The sequence below is a fragment of the Brienomyrus brachyistius genome, chromosome 18 (assembly GCF_023856365.1).
Source record: "Brienomyrus brachyistius isolate T26 chromosome 18, BBRACH_0.4, whole genome shotgun sequence".
NCBI lineage: Eukaryota > Metazoa > Chordata > Actinopteri > Osteoglossiformes > Mormyridae > Brienomyrus > Brienomyrus brachyistius.
In genome coordinates, this window is record NC_064550.1 from 8,924,296 (window position 1) to 8,945,953 (window position 21,658).

Sequence of the window (21,658 nt, forward strand, 5' to 3'; positions counted from 1 at the left end):
GTATTCATAGCTTGGGTCCTTATTGAGCTAGCATCGGAAATTCATTGCAGAGTCTCAAAGCACTTATGTAAGTCGCTCTGGCTAAGGGCGTCTGCCAAATCCTGTAAATGTAAATGTAAAATGTAAATGTATGTGCCTTACTGTCCAGAATCAGACCTCCCTGCATTTCCCCAATATGCATGTTGGAGTTGAGGTTGATACTTGTTTTTGGTCTTTGTAAGAGCTAAAGGCGCCCATCTTGTTCCTGCCCTCTGTGATTCTTGGGTCTGCCGACTGCTTTGTGAGTGTCAGAAGTGGGTTGACAGGACTGTCCTCTCTGGTTCTGCTGAAGCAGGTCTTCTATAATGTTATTCTGCAAGCCCAGCCGACCTGCAGACGACTGTGTTAGTGGCAGGTCAGGAGAAGCAGAGGGACCACCAGGCACGCTAAACAAAGGAATGACTCAGAAGACGCACTGTACTTTTTTTCCCCCGTAATGCTAACTTTAAAAACTTTGGAATACTTGTCACGATCCAAGAGGAATCACTGTCCTATCCCTGTGTTCTGCCACCCTCAGTTTTCTCTCAGCCCATCGTGAGCAGGGCTAAATCAGAGATGCTCAAGTCTCACTTCATTCCCACCATGGAGAAGCTGAAGAAGCGCACAGGAAAGGTGGTGGCTGAAGAGGAACATCTGCGCCTAGAGGGCAAGTCGGAAGGAGACCAGGAGGACGGCACAATCCGCGACGAGTTCGCTGTGCTTTGCAGGGACCTCTATGCTCTCTATCCCTTACTCATCCGATACGTGGACAACAACAGGTAAAGAGGAAAAGTAGAACCTGGGTTTAATCTGATATCTGCACTTTCTGCACAGTTGCACAATACGGTTTTTACATTCATATGATTGGACCTGGGGCAGAGCCAGACGTGTACAATGGGAAGGCCAGACTAGACCCAGTGGTTTTATTGGGGTGGCAATATTGCAACCTGGCTGGGGGAGGCTCAGTACTGTATGTTTTGCCAATGGGGAGGTGCCCCCCTTAGGTCATTTTGCTGATCGCAAACATTAATCCATTAATCATATTGGGATCGATTTGGCAACATGGTCACAATCAACTGATAGACGAGTTGAGCAGCTCCAGATTTCGTTTTTTCTTCTTTGGTTAGGAGTGAAAACGGGGGTGGCCACATATTTATTGGGGGGGGGGGCACAGCCACCCCTGGTCACCCTTTTGATCCGCCCCTGGACTGGACTTGAGCTTGGATTACTTAGATACATTTTCCGACATTCAATGCATGTCTGTCTTAGGGCAAAATGGTTAACCTGCCCAGACCCCGACGCAGAGGAGCTTTTCCGGATGGTGGGAGAGGTTTTCATCTTTTGGTCAAAGTCTCATGTGAGTCCTTACTCCTTACCACTGTTTTGACTCTCATCACATTTGCTTTTCCTTCTAACAAAATACCGTCTTCTTGCTTTGTTTTCCTTACTCTCTTTTCCTCCGTAGAACTTTAAACGCGAGGAGCAGAACTTTGTGGTGATGAATGAGATCAACAACATGTCCTTCCTCACTGCTGACAGTAAGAGCAAGATGAGCAAGGTGAGGTCAGAGATACTCGGCCGATTATGTGTGACTGATAGATTGTGTTTGTTTGTGGGATGCCCGTTGAAATGAAATGATTTGGGTCTGGGTATGAACTGCGGCTATAGCAGCATAGTTAATAGTACTGTATAGTGGTACATAGGGTCGTTTTCGACTTGTTTGAGGTTTAGACTTTCTAGTTTCATGTAAAAAGAGGATTTTAAATACCCTGTTATCTGTGAAGCGACCGCGTTGCTACTATATTGCATTGAGTGAAGAATGGAGTCTGTGATGGAAAAAGAAGAGATATGAGTGAGAGCAAAGTGATTCTGTAGCTGCCCCTTCTTTGAATGTGAGTGAGCGTCCTAAGGTATTGCCACACTGAGAGAATTTGACCAGAAATAGCAACAGAAGTATGCATTTCATATATAACTTTGTGGACATTCTCTGTGTTTCGCGTTGATTTTCCATCCGCTGTGTCTTCACCTGCGGTCTGAAGGCATTTGCTCCGTAGGTGAGGTCAGTGTGTGTGTCGCTGACGAGCCCCTGCAGGTGTATTAATGGTATTCTCTCTCTGACTGTCTCCTGTCCTGTCTCTGTGTGGACGCTGGGTCGCTAGGCTGGGGCCGCTGAGGTTAGATTCTGTTTCTGCACGACAGCTGTGCTGACCGCATGGCACCTCATGTTTCGAGGGTCTTTCATCAACCCCTTCCACGCCTTGACGCGCTCAGCCACCAAGCACACTGGTGCACATGGGTGTCGCTCTAGTTTAATGGCTTACTGTCTTCGCATATCCCACATAGATGGGATGTATCTTGATATTGTTGTCCTGTACTATTTTGCACCCACTTTGAACGAGACACAGAAGTCGTAAGTGGTCTGTGACAGGCTACGTTACTTGGAAACAGGATAGCAGCCGCGCCGAGAGAGTGGGCGGTCTGCTGTCCCGCCAGTGTGTGATGGGTGAGGTGGGAGGGGCTTGATGAAAGCCCTCTGCAGTGGAGACAGGCTTGCGCCACTTGGCTTCACGATGGTCTTTTGGAGGCACGGAAACACGCCATGGAGACCCTCAGTGCAGCTGCCCAAGTCCATCATCCTGCCCATGAGTTTGCATTCAGTTGGTTTTCTTGTTTGATGGAAATATTCATGTCTGCCTCTCCTTTTTTCTTGTTGATGGTTGGTCTTTTTAGCGACGGATGTCCGTGTCACAAAGGGGGTCTCGTTTCCATCGTCATCCATTGTAGGCCCCTCCTACTATTAATTTCATTGTCTTATTAACTCCAAGTGAATCCCTCTAACTTAGATAACCTCATTTCTTCACCGATGTTTAACCTATGGTCTAACTCTTGCCAATGGTTGTGTATTTGTAGAGGGTTTAAAAGGGCTGAACGGGGGGGGGGGTTACCCTCTATAACAAAATGAGGAATCCAGCCTTATGGGAAGCTGTGCTCTCCCTGTTTTGCGTAAATAAAATATTCCTTATCTCCCATTCCCCTCTCAAATCACATTTAACGATAACATGGGTAACATGGATCTTTCCCATACTGTCCCCTGAACAGTGCTACTTTCAGTTCCACGTAAGAACAGGCGTTACAGCCAAGATGTACAGTATGTGAGAGAGCAAGAAACAGTACATTCGTCACAATCTTCAAGTTTTTTTTCATTATCTGTATATTTTTTTTGTTCTTGATTTAAGGAAAGCTGAATTGACTATTTTTTTCTACATGTCCTTTGCACAGATGGACAAATCCAATTCTCCCATTCACAAAAAGTCTTCTCCAAAGCTATGGATCGGCCACGACATATATCGATATCATAGCCCACAGGTCCCGCCTTGTTATGAATCATATTTACACCGTCACAACCCACAGACCGGATAAAGTGTGTTAATGACACCAGATTAGGACAGGAGCCACAGATCATTGGCGCACTGGGTCGGATTCCGAGGATTTGCACTTGTTTTGATGTGTTGTGCTGGGGAGAGAGGCTTGCATTGCTGTCTGTGTGGTACTAACCTTGTTTACCTGGTTTACACTGCAGCACCATGTTTAAAGATCATATTTCACCTAGTATTAACCGCACCTGGATTCCCAAATAATCTTAGACATGGTGATAACGGGAGTATAGTGGTTATATGTTTGAGTGGAATGCTAGGCTTTTAGGTTATTTGTATTATTTTAATCATATTCCTTTCCACTCACTGATTATAAATGGAAATAATCGTATCCCTTTCCTTTCTCCTTCCCTCACCCATCTCTTTCTTCCCAATGTAGTTTAACACTTTAAAATACCTCGTCATCCTCCTGCTTCTCAGACTGTCAGAAAAAAAAGTGAAATATCTATAAAAAAAATAGGAAAAGTGTCTAAATCATAATAAAATCGAACGAAGGCATTTAAAATTATTCTGCTACAGATTAAACATCAGTAAGAAAAAAGGCATTAACAGCCTTATATGAACAATATATACATCTGCATCTCTTTTAAAAAGTACAATATTCAGTGTATGATGTTGACGGCCTGTTTCAGAGGTAAGTCATACGTTTTCTAAGTTTTGCTAATGTCATAAAGGGGCATCTATCTGCAGAAGAGCTGGGATCTTTGAATGGATGTATGAAATGGCTACACAGCAAACAAATGTTGATCTATATATATTTTTTTTTTATTTAAAGGAAATGTAAGAATTCCTAAACCTTTAAATGGATAAGGCATATGTTTTGCTATGCTGGAAGTGTTGAATTACCCATGGAATCCGAACTTGCTTTCAGTATTAATGGTTTTTAGCACATGGTTTTTGGCCCCTCCCCCATACCCTCCCCCATACCCTCCCCCAATGTGTAGACAGAGGTAACGCCCTCCCACTGTGTTCCCTGTGCTGTCACAGGCTGGGGGCTCTGACTTGGAGCGCACCAAGAAAAAGCGGCGCGGAGATCGCTACTCGGTGCAGACTTCGCTCATCGTGGCAGCCCTTAAGAAGATGCTCCCCATCGGCCTCAACATGTGCTCCCCCGCTGACCATGAGCTCATCAACCTGGCAAAAATCCGCTACTCCCTGGTATTCCCATCCCCCCCGTGCGCTCATTTTCCTCACCTCCATTCTCTACTCTGTTGACATCGAGTGCTTTTGTTGCTGTTTTTCTTCTTTGCGTTCGTTGGTTCTTCGGTTTTCTCTCGAATACCTAAGACATGTGGCTTACGTGATATTTTACACGTTGCTGTGTGCATGGGCAGCAGGGAACATCGTTAAGAACGCAGTGAAAATCATCTCGAAGCAATTCAAAGCAATGTCATAAAATGGCTGAATTATATTCATGTGTTTAATTAAGGCAAAATGTTCTGAGTTTCTGAAAGCAAACCGTAAACTATTTTGTAAAATTTGCCTATCTTAATATTACCTGCCCATGGACTGCAGATCAAATTTAGCTTTTTGCCGAACTCTGGGTCAGTTACTAACTGAAAACAAATAAATCATTAACAAAATGCCCCCTTTCTTCATATGTGTTGTGCAGTCCATGGCTGTGTGTGTACGAATGCTCTATAATTATATGATGCCTTTTGCTGACCAGAACTGGCTCTGGTCCACCGCCACCCTGCTGTAAACCTGAGCGTGGAGAGATTAAATCACATTTCATGCCACAGAGCTCAGTTAATCCTTGTTGTTCCTGAACCGTTGACAGAAAGATACCGATGAAGAAGTGAGAGAGTTCCTCCAAAACAACCTGCATCTTCAGGGTAAGGTGAGTGGTAGGCCCAAAGTCAGACCATCCCACGTGGGTCAGGCTGCGCGCCTCATCTCACATGTTCCCTTAGGTGGAGAACCCCTCTATGCGCTGGCAGATGGCGCTCTACAAGGAGATGTCGGGCAAGGCTGAGGATGCTGACATTCCAGAGAAGGTGGTGAAAAGGGTGCAGGAAGTGGCCGCAGTGCTCTATCACATCGAAATGGTACCTCGATCTGCTTTTCCTAGTCACACCTTTGATATGCAATATTAAAATAAGCAGCTTCTTCAATAGGCACGTTGGTCAAACCCAAGTCTGCTGTCTATTAAACCCAATATTTCATATACTCAGTTTAACACACAGGTCACCATATAGCATTCCCATCCTTGAATTTCCTCGGGGACCTCCAGGCAGTCCAGGTTTTTGCTCCCTACTAGACAGCTCACATTCTTGCTCCCTCCCAACTCCCTGAGGACCACTTTGGGAAACATGTAATTGGATTTGCAGAGGCTAATGGATTTCCACTGTCTCTTAGACGGAGCATCCCTTCAAGTCCAAGAAAATGGTGTGGCACAAGCTTCTGTCCAAACAGCGTCGTAGGGCCGTGGTGGCATGCTTTAGAATGACACCACTATACAATATTCCCAGGTAACGCACACTAACGCGCAAAGGTGATGATGCACAGGGAAATTTTTTGGGGGCAACGTGTGACTCAGCAGGCTAAGCTTTTTAGCCTGTGATCAGAAGGTTGCTGGTTTGAGTCTTGGCAGAATAGTTACATGTCTGTGGGCCCTTGAGCGAGGCCCTTAACCCCCCAGCTCCATGGGTATGCAAGGCCCTTAACCCCCAGCTCCATGGGTATGCAAGGCCCTTAACCCCCAGCTCCATAGGTGTACAAGGCCCTTAACCCCCAGCTCCATGGGTGTGCAAGACCCTTAACCCCCAGCTCCATGGGTGTGCAAGGCCCTTAACCCCCCAGCTCCATAGGTGTACAAGGCCCTTAACCCCCAGCTCCATGGGTGTGCAAGGCCCTTAACCCCCCAGCTCCATGGGTGTGCAAGGCCCTTAACCCCCCAGCTCCATGGGTGTGCAAGGCCCTTAACCCCCAGCTCCATAGGTGTGCAAGGCCCTTAACCCCCAGCTCCATGGGTGTGCAAGGCCCTTAACCCCCCAGCTCCATAGGTGTGCAAGGCCCTTAACCCCCAGCTCCATAGGTGTGCAAGGCCCTTAACCCCCAGCTCCATGGGTGTGCAAGGCCCTTAACCCCCCAGCTCCATGGGTGTGCAAGGCCCTTAACCCCCAGCTCCATAGGTGTGCAAGGCCCTTAACCCCCCAGCTCCATGGGTGTGCAAGGCCCTTAACCCCCAGCTCCATGGGTGTGCAAGGCCCTTAACCCCCCAGCTCCATGGGTGTGCAAGGCCCTTAACCCCCAGCTCCATAGGTGTGCAAGGCCCTTAACCCCCAGCTCCATGGGTGTGCAAGGCCCTTAACCCCCCAGCTCCATAGGTGTGCAAGGCCCTTAACCCCCAGCTCCATAGGTGTGCAAGGCCCTTAACCCCCAGCTCCATGGGTGTGCAAGGCCCTTAACCCCCCAGCTCCATGGGTGTGCAAGGCCCTTAACCCCCCCCCCCAGCTCCATGGATGTGCAAGGCCCTTAACCCCCGCCAGCTCCATGGGTGGCACTGCAGGTGACTGCCCTTCACTGCCAAGCTCGCTTCCTGCCATGTCTGTATTTCATGGAGATCAAGATAGGCATAAAGAGAATTTCCCCACTGGGATTAATGAAGGATTGTTATAATTATTATTATTATTATTACTGAGCAAAGTTCCCAGGCAATTTCCAACTAGATGAGACAAAGGGCAACTCATCTGGATCTGAAAAAAATGTTGCCCAATACCGGGAAAGTCTCCGAGCCACATTGGTCGGCTCAAAAAGTTGTGATATATATGTTCACCCATACATTTACAAAGCCATATTTTAATATGTTTTAGTGTCTTTCTATACATTGTTTTAAATATATAAGAACAATAAAACATTTAAGACCATTTAAATCTTCATCTGTTTAAAATTCTGTCAGACATAGGGCATCCAACATGTTCCTGGATGCATACAAGCGAAACTGGATCCAAACGGAGGGATATTCCTTTGAGGATAGAATGATAGATGACTTATCAGTAAGTCTTCTTTGCACCGCTACCTGCTCTTATACCTGCCTTCCTATCGTCCTAACCTGTCTCTGTGGCGGTCACCATAAGATTGAGCCGATCGGCTGTGCGCATGAGCGTGATTCCACCCTTTGCCTCCTTCTAGAAAGCCATGATAGAGGAAGAAGAGGAGGAAGAGGAGAAGGAAACCAAACCGGACCCCCTTCATCAGCTCATCCTACATTTCAGCCGCACCGCCCTCACTGAAAAGAGGTGAGGGCATTCCTGACAAACTGGCAGAGGAATAAAGGGACTATCTACAAGGAGAGTCTCACTTTATAGGGATGGATGAAGGGCCACTACCATGCAAATAGATGCACAGAATTTATGTACAGCATGACTTGACAAGCCACTGGCAATCTGACATGTCTAGCATTCTCAACTGCTGTTCCCCACCCTTTATGTTTTCTGCAACAGTAAACTCGATGAAGATTATCTATACATGGCATATGCCGACATTATGGCAAAGGTGAGTTTTGACAGCGAACAGACATTGACACCAAACTGATCCATCCTCAAGCGTGTGATTTTGGTTTTACTCTGCTTATGGTTAAACATCACTTTTTGTTATCTCTGCTTTTGTTTATTCCCCCACTTTTGATTATACCCTGCGTTTGGTTAAACCCCGCTTTTGGTTATACGCTGGTTTTGGTTAAACCCCGCTTTTGGTTATACCCTACGTTTGGTTAAATCCCGCTTTTGGTTAAACCCCGCTTTTGGTTATACCCTACGTTTGGTTAAATCCCGCTTTTGGTTATACCCCACTTTTGGTTATACGTTGCTTTTGGTTTTACGCCGCTTTTTGGTTATACCTCCCTTTTGGCTATACCCCGCTTTTGGTTATACCCCGCTTTTGGTTATACCCTGCTTTTGGCTATACCCTGCTTTTGGTTATACCCCACTTTTGGTTATACGTTGCCTTTGGTTTTACGCCGCTTTTTTGTTATACCTCCCTTTTGGTTATACCTCCCTTTTGGCTATACCCCGCTTTTGGTTATACCCCGCTTTTGGTTATACCCCGCTTTTGGTTATACCCTGCTTTTGGCTATACCCTGCTTTTGGTTATACCCCACTTTTGGTTATACCTCCCTTTTGGCTATACCCCGCTTTTGGCTGTGCCCCATTTTTGGTTATACCCCACTTTTGGCTATAGCCCAATTTTGGTTATACCCTGCTCTTAGCCATACCCTACTTTTGGCTATATGCCACTTTTGGTTATACCTCCCTTTTGGCTAGACCTTGCTTTTGGGTATACCTGCGTTAAGTTAAACACCACTTTTGGCAATACCCCACTTTTGGCTATATCCCCCTTTTGGCTATACCCCGCTCTCTCTATAGGCGTCTTATTGTTTCCTGTCTTTGTTTGTCTTAGAGTTGCCATATTGGTGAGGAAGATGAAGCAGGAGAGGAGGAGCTAATGGGGGGCGAGGATGAGATGTCCTTTGAGGTGCGACAGAATGAGATGGTATGGGGGTGCAGGGGGCTGGGGACCGGGGAGACACTGGAGCGGCCGCTCCCCACACGCTGAGTATCACTGCACCCCACTGCATCCCACTGCATCTCGCACACCCCCCGCCCGATGCCCCCTCCTCTGTTATTCTTTCTTGTCTTCTTTGTCTTTGTGATGTGTCTTGGAGTTTAACTGTTTGTAATGTTCCTATTTGGGTTCTAATCCTGTGTGTTTGGTTTTTCCTGTTCATGACATGTTTGCTTTTCTGGTGCCTGTGGACCTGTGCTTGCCACTCTTCTCTTATTTTTCTTCAATTTATTCTCATTTTTTTCCCCTCCCTCCGACCCCTTACCTCTTCCTCACCACACTCATTTTTATTTGAATGTTTAAATGTTTTCCTTCATACTCACCTAGCGCATTGCTAATTGGACTACAGTAAAAGCCTCTATAGTTTAACTGCATACTTCACAGACAAATGAGGATACACAAAATGCACGCAAAATAATAACAGGATCAAACACTCAGGGCACCTTCAGGCCACCTGTCAACAGAAAACGTAAGTACAGTAATTGACATCTGCTCACTGAAACATGTCCACTCTCCAAACCCTTAATACATGAAACATACAGTATGAAACATGGCTAGGCTTACGAGGGTGGGAAGGGTGGTGTCTAATGGTTGGGGTGGGAGGTGTCTGTTGGGTTGGGGGGGCGGGTTTAGAATGCTGGGGTGGGTATAGGGGGTAATATAAGACGGCATTGTGGGTGGGCTTTTCTTATTCCGCAAGAGAATCGGTTTTGCTTCTTTTAGATAATGAATCAGTTATTTTGGTAAAATACTATCAAACTTCTGCATAAATATTATATGAATTATCCGTCATTCATATAACCCTGATCCAATTCATGGTCACGGTGAAATGAATTATTTATGACAAGCATTTAAAATTATGATGAGATATTCTGCAAAATGCAGTGACTGAGGTGTTCTGTGTGTCACGTAAAAGTGTGTCATATGCAAAGAAATGGCTAGAAATGCAGTGGGTGACCACTGTATTATTCTGCAAGACACCTGGCCAGTGAGGACAATGAGGTCTGTTTGCTGTAGTCAAACGTTTGCTCTAGGCAGCAAATGTGAAGAACGAGAATAACGATTTTATTTAACTAATACTTCTTCGGATGGACAGAGTGAATGAATGGGAAGGAGAGAGAGAGAGAGAGCAGCTGGAGTGGAGGATGTGTAAAAGTGTGTGTTGGATACAAGGACGTCTTCACTCACACACATTTCTCACACAATATGAGAAGGGAGAGATGCTAGGTACAGTATATGTACATAGGTAGTAAGGCTGGTAGGGAGCTGTTTTGAATTTTAAAATGTTTGTGATTATTGCTTCATCAGAGAAGTAAATATACAGGAAATATACTGATAGCAGAGGTGGAAATTTCAGATCCAGAAAGTACAAATCCAAACCAAGATTTTGTTTCAACTATCCAGTTGAGTCCTCTGTGACTGTGACTCTTTATACTCAACTGGTTGGTTGAAAGTAAATCATGCTCTGGATTTTTACTTTCTGGACCTGAAATTGCCACCTCTGACTGATAGACATGAAGGACCACTGAAACTTAGGCAGCTAGGTGTGTGTTTGCGTGCCAGTGACTGCAGTGCGAGTGAGGCCCAAAGACAGTGTGTGCTCAGTGTAACCCAGTGACACTGCTTACAACTGCACAGGAGAAGGAGATGGAGAAGCAGAGACTTCTGTACCAGCAATCCCGGCTGCACAACCGTGGAGCAGCTGAGATGGTCCTGCAGATGATCAGCGCCTGCAAAGGTACACCATCTTTTACTGCACCTGCGGGTGACAGAACTCTCAGTAATGACACAAGTGTCCCATATCAGCGGTGTAAGAATGCAACAATGTTTCAAAATTCAAAAATATGATGATTCGCATTGTAAGAGTCTAATAATACACCCTTCCACAGTACTTCGAAATTTAACAATATAATGATATGCATAGTAAGGGCTTAATAATGCACCATGACTATAAATTATTTATTAATGTTAACACAAGAGGGCGCAATAGGCTTAAAAGCGGGGTACTGTATTTTTAATTTTGCAGTCCACAGAATAAGGAAAAAACTGTAAGAAAAAAAGATTCTTTCAAAAATTAATGTACATGCTGGGAAGGAAATAAGAAAACTGTGAGATCGTCATGTTTTCAGTCTTATTTTGTGGAATAAGTGTATTGAATCGTGATCTCTGAATTGTCTATTGAACCGAATCGTGAGTAGATTGTATCGTTACATCCCTATCTGAAATATACACCATTATACCCCTGGGACTAAGGCATCTCTTTGGGGTAAGAACACGCGTCATGACTGCAAATCATCTCCTTTGGGTTATCAGGTGTGACCGGTTCCATGGTGTCCTCCACACTCAAGTTGGGCATTTCCATCCTGAATGGTGGAAACGGTGAGGTGCAGCAGGCAAGTTCTCTGATGTGGTGTGTTATTTGCATCATGCAGTATTGGATCCATTAATCAACTGAATATGAAGGTGACATTGTTCGCACCAATTCAGAGTAATATGGTAGCAGAGTAATTAGGTTGTATTTTTAACGTATGCTCTTTTCCCTGCCTACAGAAAATGCTGGAGTACCTGAAAGATAAGAAAGATGTTGGGTTCTTCCTTAGTCTTCAGGCTCTCATGCAGAGTTGCTGGTTAGTATTAGTGCTTAGGTTCAAGGTAGCAAAATTATGAAAGAGTGTTTTAGACATTTTAGCAACTAACACCAAAATATTAGTTTTACTAAATAAAAAAGCAAATGTTGATGCAATGCCTCACAAAACATTGTCGATACCTTCATGTTTGTTTTGTCTGGCAGTGTCTTGGACCTCAATGCTTTTGAGAGACAGAACAAAGCAGAGGGACTGGGCATGGTGTCAGAGGAGGGCACAAGTGAGTCAGACACCACACCTGCTCTGCTTACAGCACCACATCTCCCAGCATGCTATTTCCTGTTACTGAAAATTACTTGCTTGGTCTTTGGCAGTTAGAAATTAAATTATAATTGTTATGAGATTTGTGTTGCTATTTGAAAGTTTTAAAGGATAATTGGAAGTTTAAATGTTTATGAAGTTTAATAAAATGACTTTGTATAGATTCAAATTATTATTACTATTGTTTAGTGATGGCAAAAATGTCACTTCATGAACCATTTGCTGTATTTTCTGACCCCACTAGATGGTGCTGTCTGTACAAAAAAGGGCTCAAAGTATGCCCCAAAGCAGTATAAGTTCAGTTCATTTTACACTAATCTGACAAATCATAAATAAATTATTACATTTGTTTAAAAAATTATGAAAATCTCTGCTCTGAACAGGATGCTGCTTTTGTTGGTTGTTTACACTTTTAAAAGGTCACCAGAGCCTCATATTAATCCAACAAACCCAATCAGCTATTTGACTCTGATGCACAGAGACGTCAATACGCTCAGTGTAGCGTGTTCAATGTAAAATTGTTATGTTTCTGCATTTTTCGCATTCGGATTTTGTGTCCAGACACATGAAATCTATTCATTATTGCTTGACCTGCTCTTGGTATCTGTCAGGTTTGCACTCTTCCCCATAATGTTCCATAATAACAACGCACGACTCTCAAGGGTCAATAATCAAACAATGAATTATGCATCAAATTACTTATCTCAGTTTAATTGTGTTCAACTCTAACCTATACTTTGACTTTCTAAATACTTCCTAAATTTGAGGAAGGTTGTTTTACTTTTGTCTATCTAGCTGATAATGCTCAGTGTATTTTACCATCACCTTGTAGCAATCAGATGTTATATTTCAGTGATTTGAAATGTTAATTACTTTTTATGTAGGTGGATTGTAATTCCCTCCTGGGACATTCCTGATTTACTGCTGATTTACCTCACCACCCCTTTCTCTCCACGCCACAACTGTTTCCATGCACCCTCCCCAAACCTCCACCTTGTACCTGCCCATCCACCTTCTCCTTCATTTCCTGGTCCTCAGACATGAAGCTTGAACGTGGTAAATAATGCCTCAGTCTGTCTGTCCATCTCCCTTCTTCTCCTTCTCTCTCCCTGTCCCTGTCTCTCTCATTTCAGTCTTATTTTTTATTTTTATCGTTTGCTGTGAAACACGGCAGATTTTCTTTTTTGCACTCAAGAAAATATATATGAAAATATATATATAAAAAAACACTTTTTGGTCTGTTTTTACATATTTTTGTTGCTGATTAGTTCAGTTTAGGAAACAAATATCTTAGTAAACCAAATACAAATAAATATTTACGATCATTGTATGCCGTTAAAGATTTTTTTTTTAAATAAATCTCCTACAATATATTATTGTTTTAATTTCTAGCTATTATAGATGAGGTATACAATGCACTATAACGTATGCAGCATGAATCCGTTTGTAATTATAAAACAGAACTATACGAACTAATTGTAAACACTGATCGAAAAGTTGTTTTTTTTCTTCTTCCACTTCTTGAGTGTCTTTACGACAGATCTACTGTAACTCCAGAGCAAACATGTACATTCCTGTTCTTGGGAGAAGCATCACACCCCAGGGAATGTGCTGTCCTCATAAAAATCCACAAAAATCCTCCGGAGCATTCTGTGCAGAACAGATAATGCTTGCTCATCACCACTGACACGAAGCTGTGTGAATACTCACTGCTTTATACCCTAAACCTCATTCTTATAATACTATTAATGATAATAACAGTCATTGTTAACCCCTTTAATGAACACAATATTATGTGAATGAAGGAGAGATCAGTAGTACAGCGTGTTTGTTGATTTCAGTATTTTTTTTTTTCATGCTGTTGCTCTAATGCTATTGCTGCTATTTCTAATATATGGGAAACCGTTATACAGACACATGGTGAGATAATATCTTCTGAAGCAGAAATGACTGCTTATCTCTGAACACTAGTATCTTTGAGCGTCTTTTCCTGTACGTCGCCCTATCGTGCTGAACATAGCGTTCAGCGCTCCCTGATACTTTGGCTGGACCCACCAAGACGCACTGTGCTCCCTCACCTTCTAGCCACAGTAGACTTAATGGAGATCAGTAGGTCTGTCTCGCATGTTTGTGTGTCAGACTGTGGTCTGGTTGATGGCAGTAAGAGGAGACGCTTCTCTTTTTAAAATCTGGTCTGTGTTCAGTTCTGTGTCATACAGTATGATTGAATATGATCGCGATATATATGTTTCAGCGTTTTGTTTACTATATGTTTTCTGTCAGTTTGTTTTCCTGTGTATGTTAGGTTTGAGTATGTTTAGGAAAGTGTGGCCATTTTGTGTGTGTTGTATATTTATGTGTGTATATGTGTGTGTGTGTGTGTGTGTGTGTGTGTGTGTGTGTGTGTGTGTGTGTGTGTGTGTGTGAATAGTTCTTTTTCCCCTTAACCTCCCGTGGGGCTTATGGAGCTTCTCCACATGCCAACTTGAAGGTCATCTGAGAGGAAGCCATGAAAAAGAGGGAGACCATTAGTTCTCTGCTAAAGGCTTTTCCATTGTAACAATAATGGTGAATATTACCTGGAGATTAGCATTGCTAAGGATACTGGGGTGCTGTGTGACTCAGTGGGGTGCTATGTGACTCAGTGGGGTGCTGTGTGACTCAGTGGGGTGCTGTGTGACTCAGTGGGGTGCTATGTGACTCAGTGGGGTGCTGTGTGACTCAGTGGGGTGCTGTGTGACTCAGTGGGGTGCTGCGTGACTCAGTGGGGTGCTGTGTGACTCAGTGGGGTGCTGTGTGACTCAGTGGGGTGCTGCGTGACTCAGTGGGGTGCTATGTGACTCAGTGGGGTGCTATGTGATTCAGTGGGTTAGGACACCGTGCCTCGCTGTTTGGTCTGAGAGTCATCAGAGTGACGTCATTGCTGGGTCCTTCGACAAGGCCCTTAACCCACAATTTCTCCAGGGACTATCTGACCCTGCTTATTCAATCGTATGTTGATTTGGATATAAGCATCCCATAAATAATGTAATTGTAATTGGTCCCTGTTTGGATTATGCAGTTTCAATCCTCCTGTCTCTCAATAACCACCGGACCTTTGGGTCATGGGAGGGACAGTCATAGTCTCTATTTCTTAAATCATTTCAATATCTCATTTACATATATAGTTTAGATGCTTCAGTTTGCAGTCAGCCCATATAAGCACACTATCAAGTGTCTCTATCACTATCTCTAGGTCTAAGTATTTTTGCCCCCCCCCCCCCCCCCCCCCCCCCCCCCCCCCCCAACTATCCTTTTGCTCTAGGTGAGAAAGTGATGGCGGACGATGAATTTACCTGTGACCTTTTCCGCTTCCTGCAGCTTCTCTGTGAGGGCCACAACAATGGTGAGTGAAGAGATCAAGAGGTCATAGAGACGAATACAAGTCAAGCTAATTTAGGTGACCAATAGGATCAGTAACAGCTAATTTAGGTGACCAATAGGATCAGTAACAGCTAAGTTAGATGACCAATAGGATCAGTAACAGCTAATTTAGGTGACCAATAGGATCAGTAACAGCTAATTTAGGTGACAGGCATTAGTCATACTGAGGAATGATCAAAGCTAACATGCTAACATGATCATAGTTTCTTCAATGCGAGAATTCAGTGATACAACGTGAGGAGGCTGTTGTCACGTTCCTAACAGATTTCCAGAATTATCTGCGGACCCAGACAGGCAGCACCACCACCATCAACATCATTATCTGCACTGTGGACTACTTGCTGAGACTCCAGGTTAGCACCTTGGCTTCCTACATCGCGTAAAAGTGCCTCTCCATGTCAAAACACTGTCTCTTCTCTTTCAATCATCAACTTTTACCTCTATCCTTTCCTCCTTTGAAAGGAATCAATTAGTGACTTCTACTGGTATTACTCTGGGAAAGAGGTGATTGATGAACCGGGAAAGAGGAACTTCTCCAAAGCCATGACTGTAGCCAAGCAGATCTTCAACAGCTTGACAGAATACATCCAGGCATGTCAATTTTCCATTTCCTATAATGTAGCCAGCTTCCTGCTTGGCTCCGGGTTTCTCATGTTGAGACCCACATCTCCCCTCTCCTCGTAGGGGCCGTGCACCAGCAATCAGCAGTCCCTGGCCCACAGCAGGCTGTGGGATGCAGTCGTGGGTTTCCTGCATGTCTTTGCTCACATGATGATGAAGCTGGCACAGGTATGAATGGCTCCTTCCTGCTACTATTAGTTCTGCATGTTCATATAGTAAACTCACATATTATCATTCTAATTTTTGGGTTGAAGATACTGTATGGACCTGCTGCCTAACCAGACATAAATGCACATCAGTATCTATGCACTTCATATTCTGACATATTACAAACACACCCAGCAATATAGCATAACTGCGCTAACAACTTTTACATCACTTCTTTCTTAATCCCTAAAACCTCTTAGAGTAGAACTCAATTTATATCATTTTATATCTTTATCAGACTACTAATTTGACATTTGCTTCTAACAAATATCTGTTGAGGTTTAATTTGTGCTCTGTGATTGTATATTTTCTGTTTCCCCTCTGGGGTTTCACAAAATATTATTGTCATAGTGTCCCATTTAAAATGTCATTGTAAAGTCTGGAGTTATTGTTGAGATTTAAAAAAATTCCATCAGTTGCATGGAGAAAAATATATTTTATTGTATTCACACACTGCTGTGGGAGAATACAATACATTTATAAGTTGTTACATTCAAAGTACAAAGAGGCCCATAAGCAGAGTAAAATCAATGTAGAACTTGGCATGGTGTCTCATGTTCTTAGGCAGATCGTGATGTAGCTAAGGAACATCCCAGTCATGGTGCATTCCAACATGTAGTTGGAATCAAATTCGAAAATTTAAATCTTACACAACAGCTGTTTAGTGACCAGGGAGATAGTAAAGTTGTTAGAAAAACAAATCATTAGCACATACTTTAAGTAGGAACTGATCGATAAGTTGCACTGCAAGCGTTTATAATTTTGAATACTTCTTACATTAATCTATTGATTAATCTATACCAAAAAGCTTTTATGCTATAGCGTCTTTGTCTGTGTATCAGATAATGTAGACAGTTCCATAAATGTGCCAATCACTGCCATTTCTAAGGCCTGAGTTTAACAGGCTTAATTGAAGGACTGCACTTGCGGAAATTACTTTATTGTTGAACTTAACCATTTTAAGCGTAGAAGAAAAAACAATTATTTAATAGTAGAGCCACACTGAGCAATGACACAAGTTTAGAGTTAGTTGTATATGATACTTTTGATGAAACAGCGAATCATCCATGAGTAAAAGACATGGGGTTGTTTAACCAGACAAAAGTCCTTGCCGTGGTTATGCCTTGTAACACTAAATCCCACAAGCTATGCTTGCAATGTAACTTCATTTATTCAACACAAAATTTTTTGAATTTCATAATTTTTCAAATGTGCATCTGCATCTTGCCACATGTCTGGATTTGTTACACCATCCTGCGATGTTGCATGGGAGGAGGGTAAATTGGGCTTTGCGTGCTTCATCACTGGAGCTCCTCTGATGTTGTGCAGTGGTTTGGCAGACTTGTGTGTCAGACCAATGGCCTGGCTCTGCTGTATGTACACAACCTATCACAGAAGGGAACAGCTCGTATCTAATGATACGTGTGTTTGCTTCGGTGAGACATGGCCAATCGACAGCGCAAACTTGGGGGTTTTCCAGACAGTGGGTTTAGCAAGTAATCCTGAATGTGCATCTCAGAACCTTTCCGTTCTAGAAACCGAGATCAAAATGAGAGCGACTCAGGTACTGTAGCCACTTAAACTCTGAACCAACCCTACTGGAAAGCAAGTTCAGTTACCAGAAACTCAGGGTTTAAAGAGTGGGGCAGTGGCTGCATCGTTAGCGGTTGTTAGTTTGAGATTTCATGGCCTTTAGTTAAAAAATCTGTCTCAGCAGAAGTGAGAAGCTGAGAAGTGCAAATTACTGGCAGAGCTTCATGTTGGGAGAGGGCGATTAGACGTTCTTTCCTTCCCAGATGAAAATCATCCCAAACGGCGCACTGCATAATAACCGTCTCCACTCTCTAGATCGTTTGTGACACTGCAAAAATTCAGTGCCTAAGCAAAATTTCCAGGTTGCCTCCACAACTCACAAGTGGACTTGTATATCCCCCTGTAGTATGACAGTCTTCCACTCGGATGACACCTTACCCAAAGCCAGCACCTGGACCACAGTCCCACTTCACTTAGTGTCCCCCAAACACAAACATAGCTGCTTCCATTTTGGAAAAATATTATTCATTTCAATGCACTTATATCATATAATATCTTTATTCATTGTTATCTGAGAAGTAAAGCTTGTCTGAACTGTAATAAAAAATAAGGCACAATCTCCATGTTGTTATCATAGCTATTTTCAAATTAATACATTTCTTATATTAATATCCACATTTATGATACACTTATGTACCTTATAGTAGGTGTCAGAAGTTATTAATATTCTATGAAATGTCTTTCTCATGTTCAATACAGGGTAAAGTACGTATTTTTCATTCATTTATAGACGTGATTGGATGCAGTCTGTTTGTCGTTCGATCCCTGCAAGTGTTTTTCAACCTGGATATGAGGCTGGAATTAGCATTTTACAACCTGCATATGCTACAGCAGTGTCTCTGAACTCGGTCCTCGGGGATGCCAGAGGGTCAACGTTTTTGCTCCCTCCCAACTCCCTCATCAGGGACCTCCAGATGGTCCACATTTCTGCTCCCTTCCAGCTCCCTGCCCTACAGGAAGCTGGGAGGAAGCAAAAACATGAACTTTCTGGGGGGCCCCGAGGACAAACAAAAACTGTGCTAAAATCTCAAAAGGAGCAAAAAAACTGTACCTATAAGGCCATTTGCCACAGTTGCAGAAGACAACTGAAGACACACACATGCTGATGTGACGCTTTATATGTAAAAAACATATTCAAACAAACCATATTAGATAGACCTTCAAAGGCTAAAATCCAGTTAAGTGTTTGTCACAAAACACCAATTTCATGAATCAGGTAAAGGAACTGCTTATTCCAGACTTGCCTCATTAATCAGTTTAACCATTTTAACTTATTCAGTTAGTGAGATAAACAGAACAACTTACCCTATAGTTAACTTTGTGGTATATTTACGACTGATTCTGACTTGACGTGCGTTCTTTTTAAAGAAACTTGGAATTTTTGTTTAACCGTAGTGTTTGTGTCTGTATACTGTATTAATCAAAATTTTGTGGTTATTGTGTCTGACATACGTAACATCTAATATCAAGATCGTTATTTAAATTGAACACCTTTTCCAATGGAGGTGGTCACTGTTTGAGAATTCATTTTTGTATTGTATATAATGTTTTTGAGAAAAGTATTAGTGCATTTTATGTAGTCCTTATGTAGTCCTTTTCAGAATTACAGTTTGGTCACAATAATTGTGTCACCATATAATCACAATCAAATCTTAAGGTATTCAATAATATAGTATGAAGACAATAATATGAATAACAGGAAAAGTCTTATCAATACGATTTGTGCTATTTAAAAATATCAGGAATAAAATTCTCTGAAATCGTAGTTGACGGATAATTTGTGACGGCTGCACCCACCGATCATACACCAGTGTTCTATTGTGTCGGTGAGGATCTAAATGACCGTCTATGGCCAGCGTCATGTCATCCTCCTTACTGAGGCACATGGACAGAAAGCAAACACGAAGCTTACATCTGTGTGTTTCTCAATACAAAAATGAATTTCGAGTGTTAATTAACATTTTGTTCTGATGTGTAACCCCAGATGCACCCCGACCCTGGACCTCGAAACGGAGTAAGATCTTGACTTTCAGCTGCCACCTCAAACTCAGGCTTCTTCCATTTTTCCTTGTGCTTTGTCTTTCTTCCTCCCTTTCTTCCACATATGTCTTTGTGGTATTTCATGTGCTGCACGGGCCTCAGACGTGTCTTTGCTTCTCTGTTTTCCCCCTGTTGGGCTGTTTTTAGCTATTCGGACAATAAAAAAGAGAAGTGAATCAGGATATCCAGAAAAAAAAGCGTTAAAAAAAAGGACTACAATTTTTTTTTTTTGAAATAGGTCAATGCATATAGGGTGTGTCACGATCTTGCTGGCAAAGCAGGCGATCGTGCGGGTAGGTGCGTCAGGCGAGCGAGCAGGAACAGGCAGGCAGGCAAGCGGGATACGGGGTAAACGGGTCTTTAATCGGGAACAGGAACGGGCAAGACGGAACATAGGCAAAGACGCTCACCAACATCAATGACGGACAAGGGAAACCGGGGAGACCAGGACTTAAATACACAGGACTAATCAAACTAGACACAGCTGGGTACAATCGGGGAAGTACACGTGGGTAATCAGGGGGCGTGGCACACACGAGGAGCGGACTAGCCGGGCATGACAGCGTGGTACGTTAAACCCGCAAAATTATTCTGTGTTTGGATCACAGAATAGTGATTCTAGTCATTGCTGTAAATATGATAGTAAAAATGTAAATATTCATGACACTGTTAAACATTTTCCATTGGTTGCTAATTTCAACGAAAATGTAGCCCTGTTTAGCCTGTATCCTGAGCCTTCCGTTGTGTCACTGTTATCCTTGTGAGCTGATGCTTAGAATGTGACGCAGATAAAAAAAATTTCAGCAAGTACACTGTACCCTTTTCTGAAATACAGTCATTATAGAAATACAAATGAATGGAGTAAGCTTTACATTATGGTTCTGCTGTACATTGCATGTGCAACACAAACACGTGAACGAAAGCCAGAGTAGCATCGTAGCAGTAAAGCACATCTGGGATCTCAATATACAGTAGTTCCTTTGTTGTGCGAGTTTTCCTTCTCATCGTCTCCCCTAAATGTTAGCTCCTGTTGACTGGAGAATTAAATTGCGTCCACTGGCCTTTTCAGAATCTCATAGTTTTTCCTCACCGTATTGTTGCGTTTGGCTAATTGGAGACACACGCTTTTGTCGATCAAACTATAAATCCTTTTAATACAAATTCCTTTTATCAGTCTAAGAGTGGGGCTGTTTTATACAATTCTTTGTCAGACATTTTTTTAACAGCTGCACTTTTTTTTTTTATAACAGCTGACAAACAGTCTTGTTCTAATCAACTGCTCTCTGTCTAGAGCTGGAGTAATTTATTGGGAAACCAATGTTCTCAAACCACTGATTGCGACTCACTGTAACTAGCATTTGCTGTACCCAACTCTTAGCCACAATTAGCTTAATGATTTCTGTGTTGGACATCTACTTGTGAATTTGCATTTCCTCCATGCCAGTAAATGTATTCATTCTTTTGTTGTGTGTACCGTACCAAGAATTCCTATACTGAATGGTATACAATGAATATGTGTACCATTACACCCCTAGTAGACAGTGACTATACACGTAATTGTTTTGAACATGCACGTCCGTGTCTTTGAGGTGCATTTTATGCCTCATATTTTTTAACAGGCAGCTGGCATTTAATAGCTCTTTTAATGGGAAATTTCAAAACAATCCAGGAAGAATTCAAGCTTATTTGGTTGTGTTGGGTGTGTGTCTATTTCAGGATTCCAGTCAGATTGGGCTGTTGAAGGAGCTACTTGATCTACAGAAAGACATGGTTGTCATGCTCCTCTCTCTATTGGAGGGTACAGTGCTCATATAATTATGCACAATTTTAACTCCCCATTTTGTGGCCTTA

At 42.8% G+C, this 21,658-nt stretch overlaps 1 protein-coding gene across 2 annotated transcripts in view; it reads left to right on the forward strand.

Annotated features, from left to right (window-relative positions):
* Nucleotides 1–21,658, forward strand: part of ryr1a (ryanodine receptor 1a (skeletal)) — an 82,223-nt gene that overhangs the window by 48,972 nt on the left and 11,593 nt on the right. Inside the window, exons 70-92 of one of the 2 annotated variants that reach the window (XM_048984093.1) lie at nucleotides 557–797; nucleotides 1,288–1,375; nucleotides 1,484–1,576; nucleotides 2,178–2,192; nucleotides 4,440–4,610; nucleotides 5,233–5,292; nucleotides 5,366–5,500; nucleotides 5,811–5,923; nucleotides 7,354–7,450; nucleotides 7,587–7,693; nucleotides 7,898–7,949; nucleotides 8,853–8,945; nucleotides 10,656–10,755; nucleotides 11,331–11,410; nucleotides 11,568–11,644; nucleotides 11,809–11,882; nucleotides 12,962–12,979; nucleotides 15,228–15,308; nucleotides 15,611–15,699; nucleotides 15,809–15,937; nucleotides 16,031–16,135; nucleotides 19,752–19,781; nucleotides 21,524–21,605. In XM_048984093.1, the coding sequence (XP_048840050.1) occupies nucleotides 557–797; nucleotides 1,288–1,375; nucleotides 1,484–1,576; nucleotides 2,178–2,192; nucleotides 4,440–4,610; nucleotides 5,233–5,292; nucleotides 5,366–5,500; nucleotides 5,811–5,923; nucleotides 7,354–7,450; nucleotides 7,587–7,693; nucleotides 7,898–7,949; nucleotides 8,853–8,945; nucleotides 10,656–10,755; nucleotides 11,331–11,410; nucleotides 11,568–11,644; nucleotides 11,809–11,882; nucleotides 12,962–12,979; nucleotides 15,228–15,308; nucleotides 15,611–15,699; nucleotides 15,809–15,937; nucleotides 16,031–16,135; nucleotides 19,752–19,781; nucleotides 21,524–21,605 (2,130 nt within the window). Of the gene's footprint in view, nucleotides 1–556; nucleotides 798–1,287; nucleotides 1,376–1,483; nucleotides 1,577–2,177; nucleotides 2,193–4,439; nucleotides 4,611–5,232; nucleotides 5,293–5,365; nucleotides 5,501–5,810; nucleotides 5,924–7,353; nucleotides 7,451–7,586; nucleotides 7,694–7,897; nucleotides 7,950–8,852; nucleotides 8,946–10,655; nucleotides 10,756–11,330; nucleotides 11,411–11,567; nucleotides 11,645–11,808; nucleotides 11,883–12,961; nucleotides 12,980–15,227; nucleotides 15,309–15,610; nucleotides 15,700–15,808; nucleotides 15,938–16,030; nucleotides 16,136–18,466; nucleotides 18,641–19,751; nucleotides 19,782–21,523; nucleotides 21,606–21,658 lie in introns of those variants that run through there. The other variant, XM_048984095.1, reaches the window with a different exon arrangement.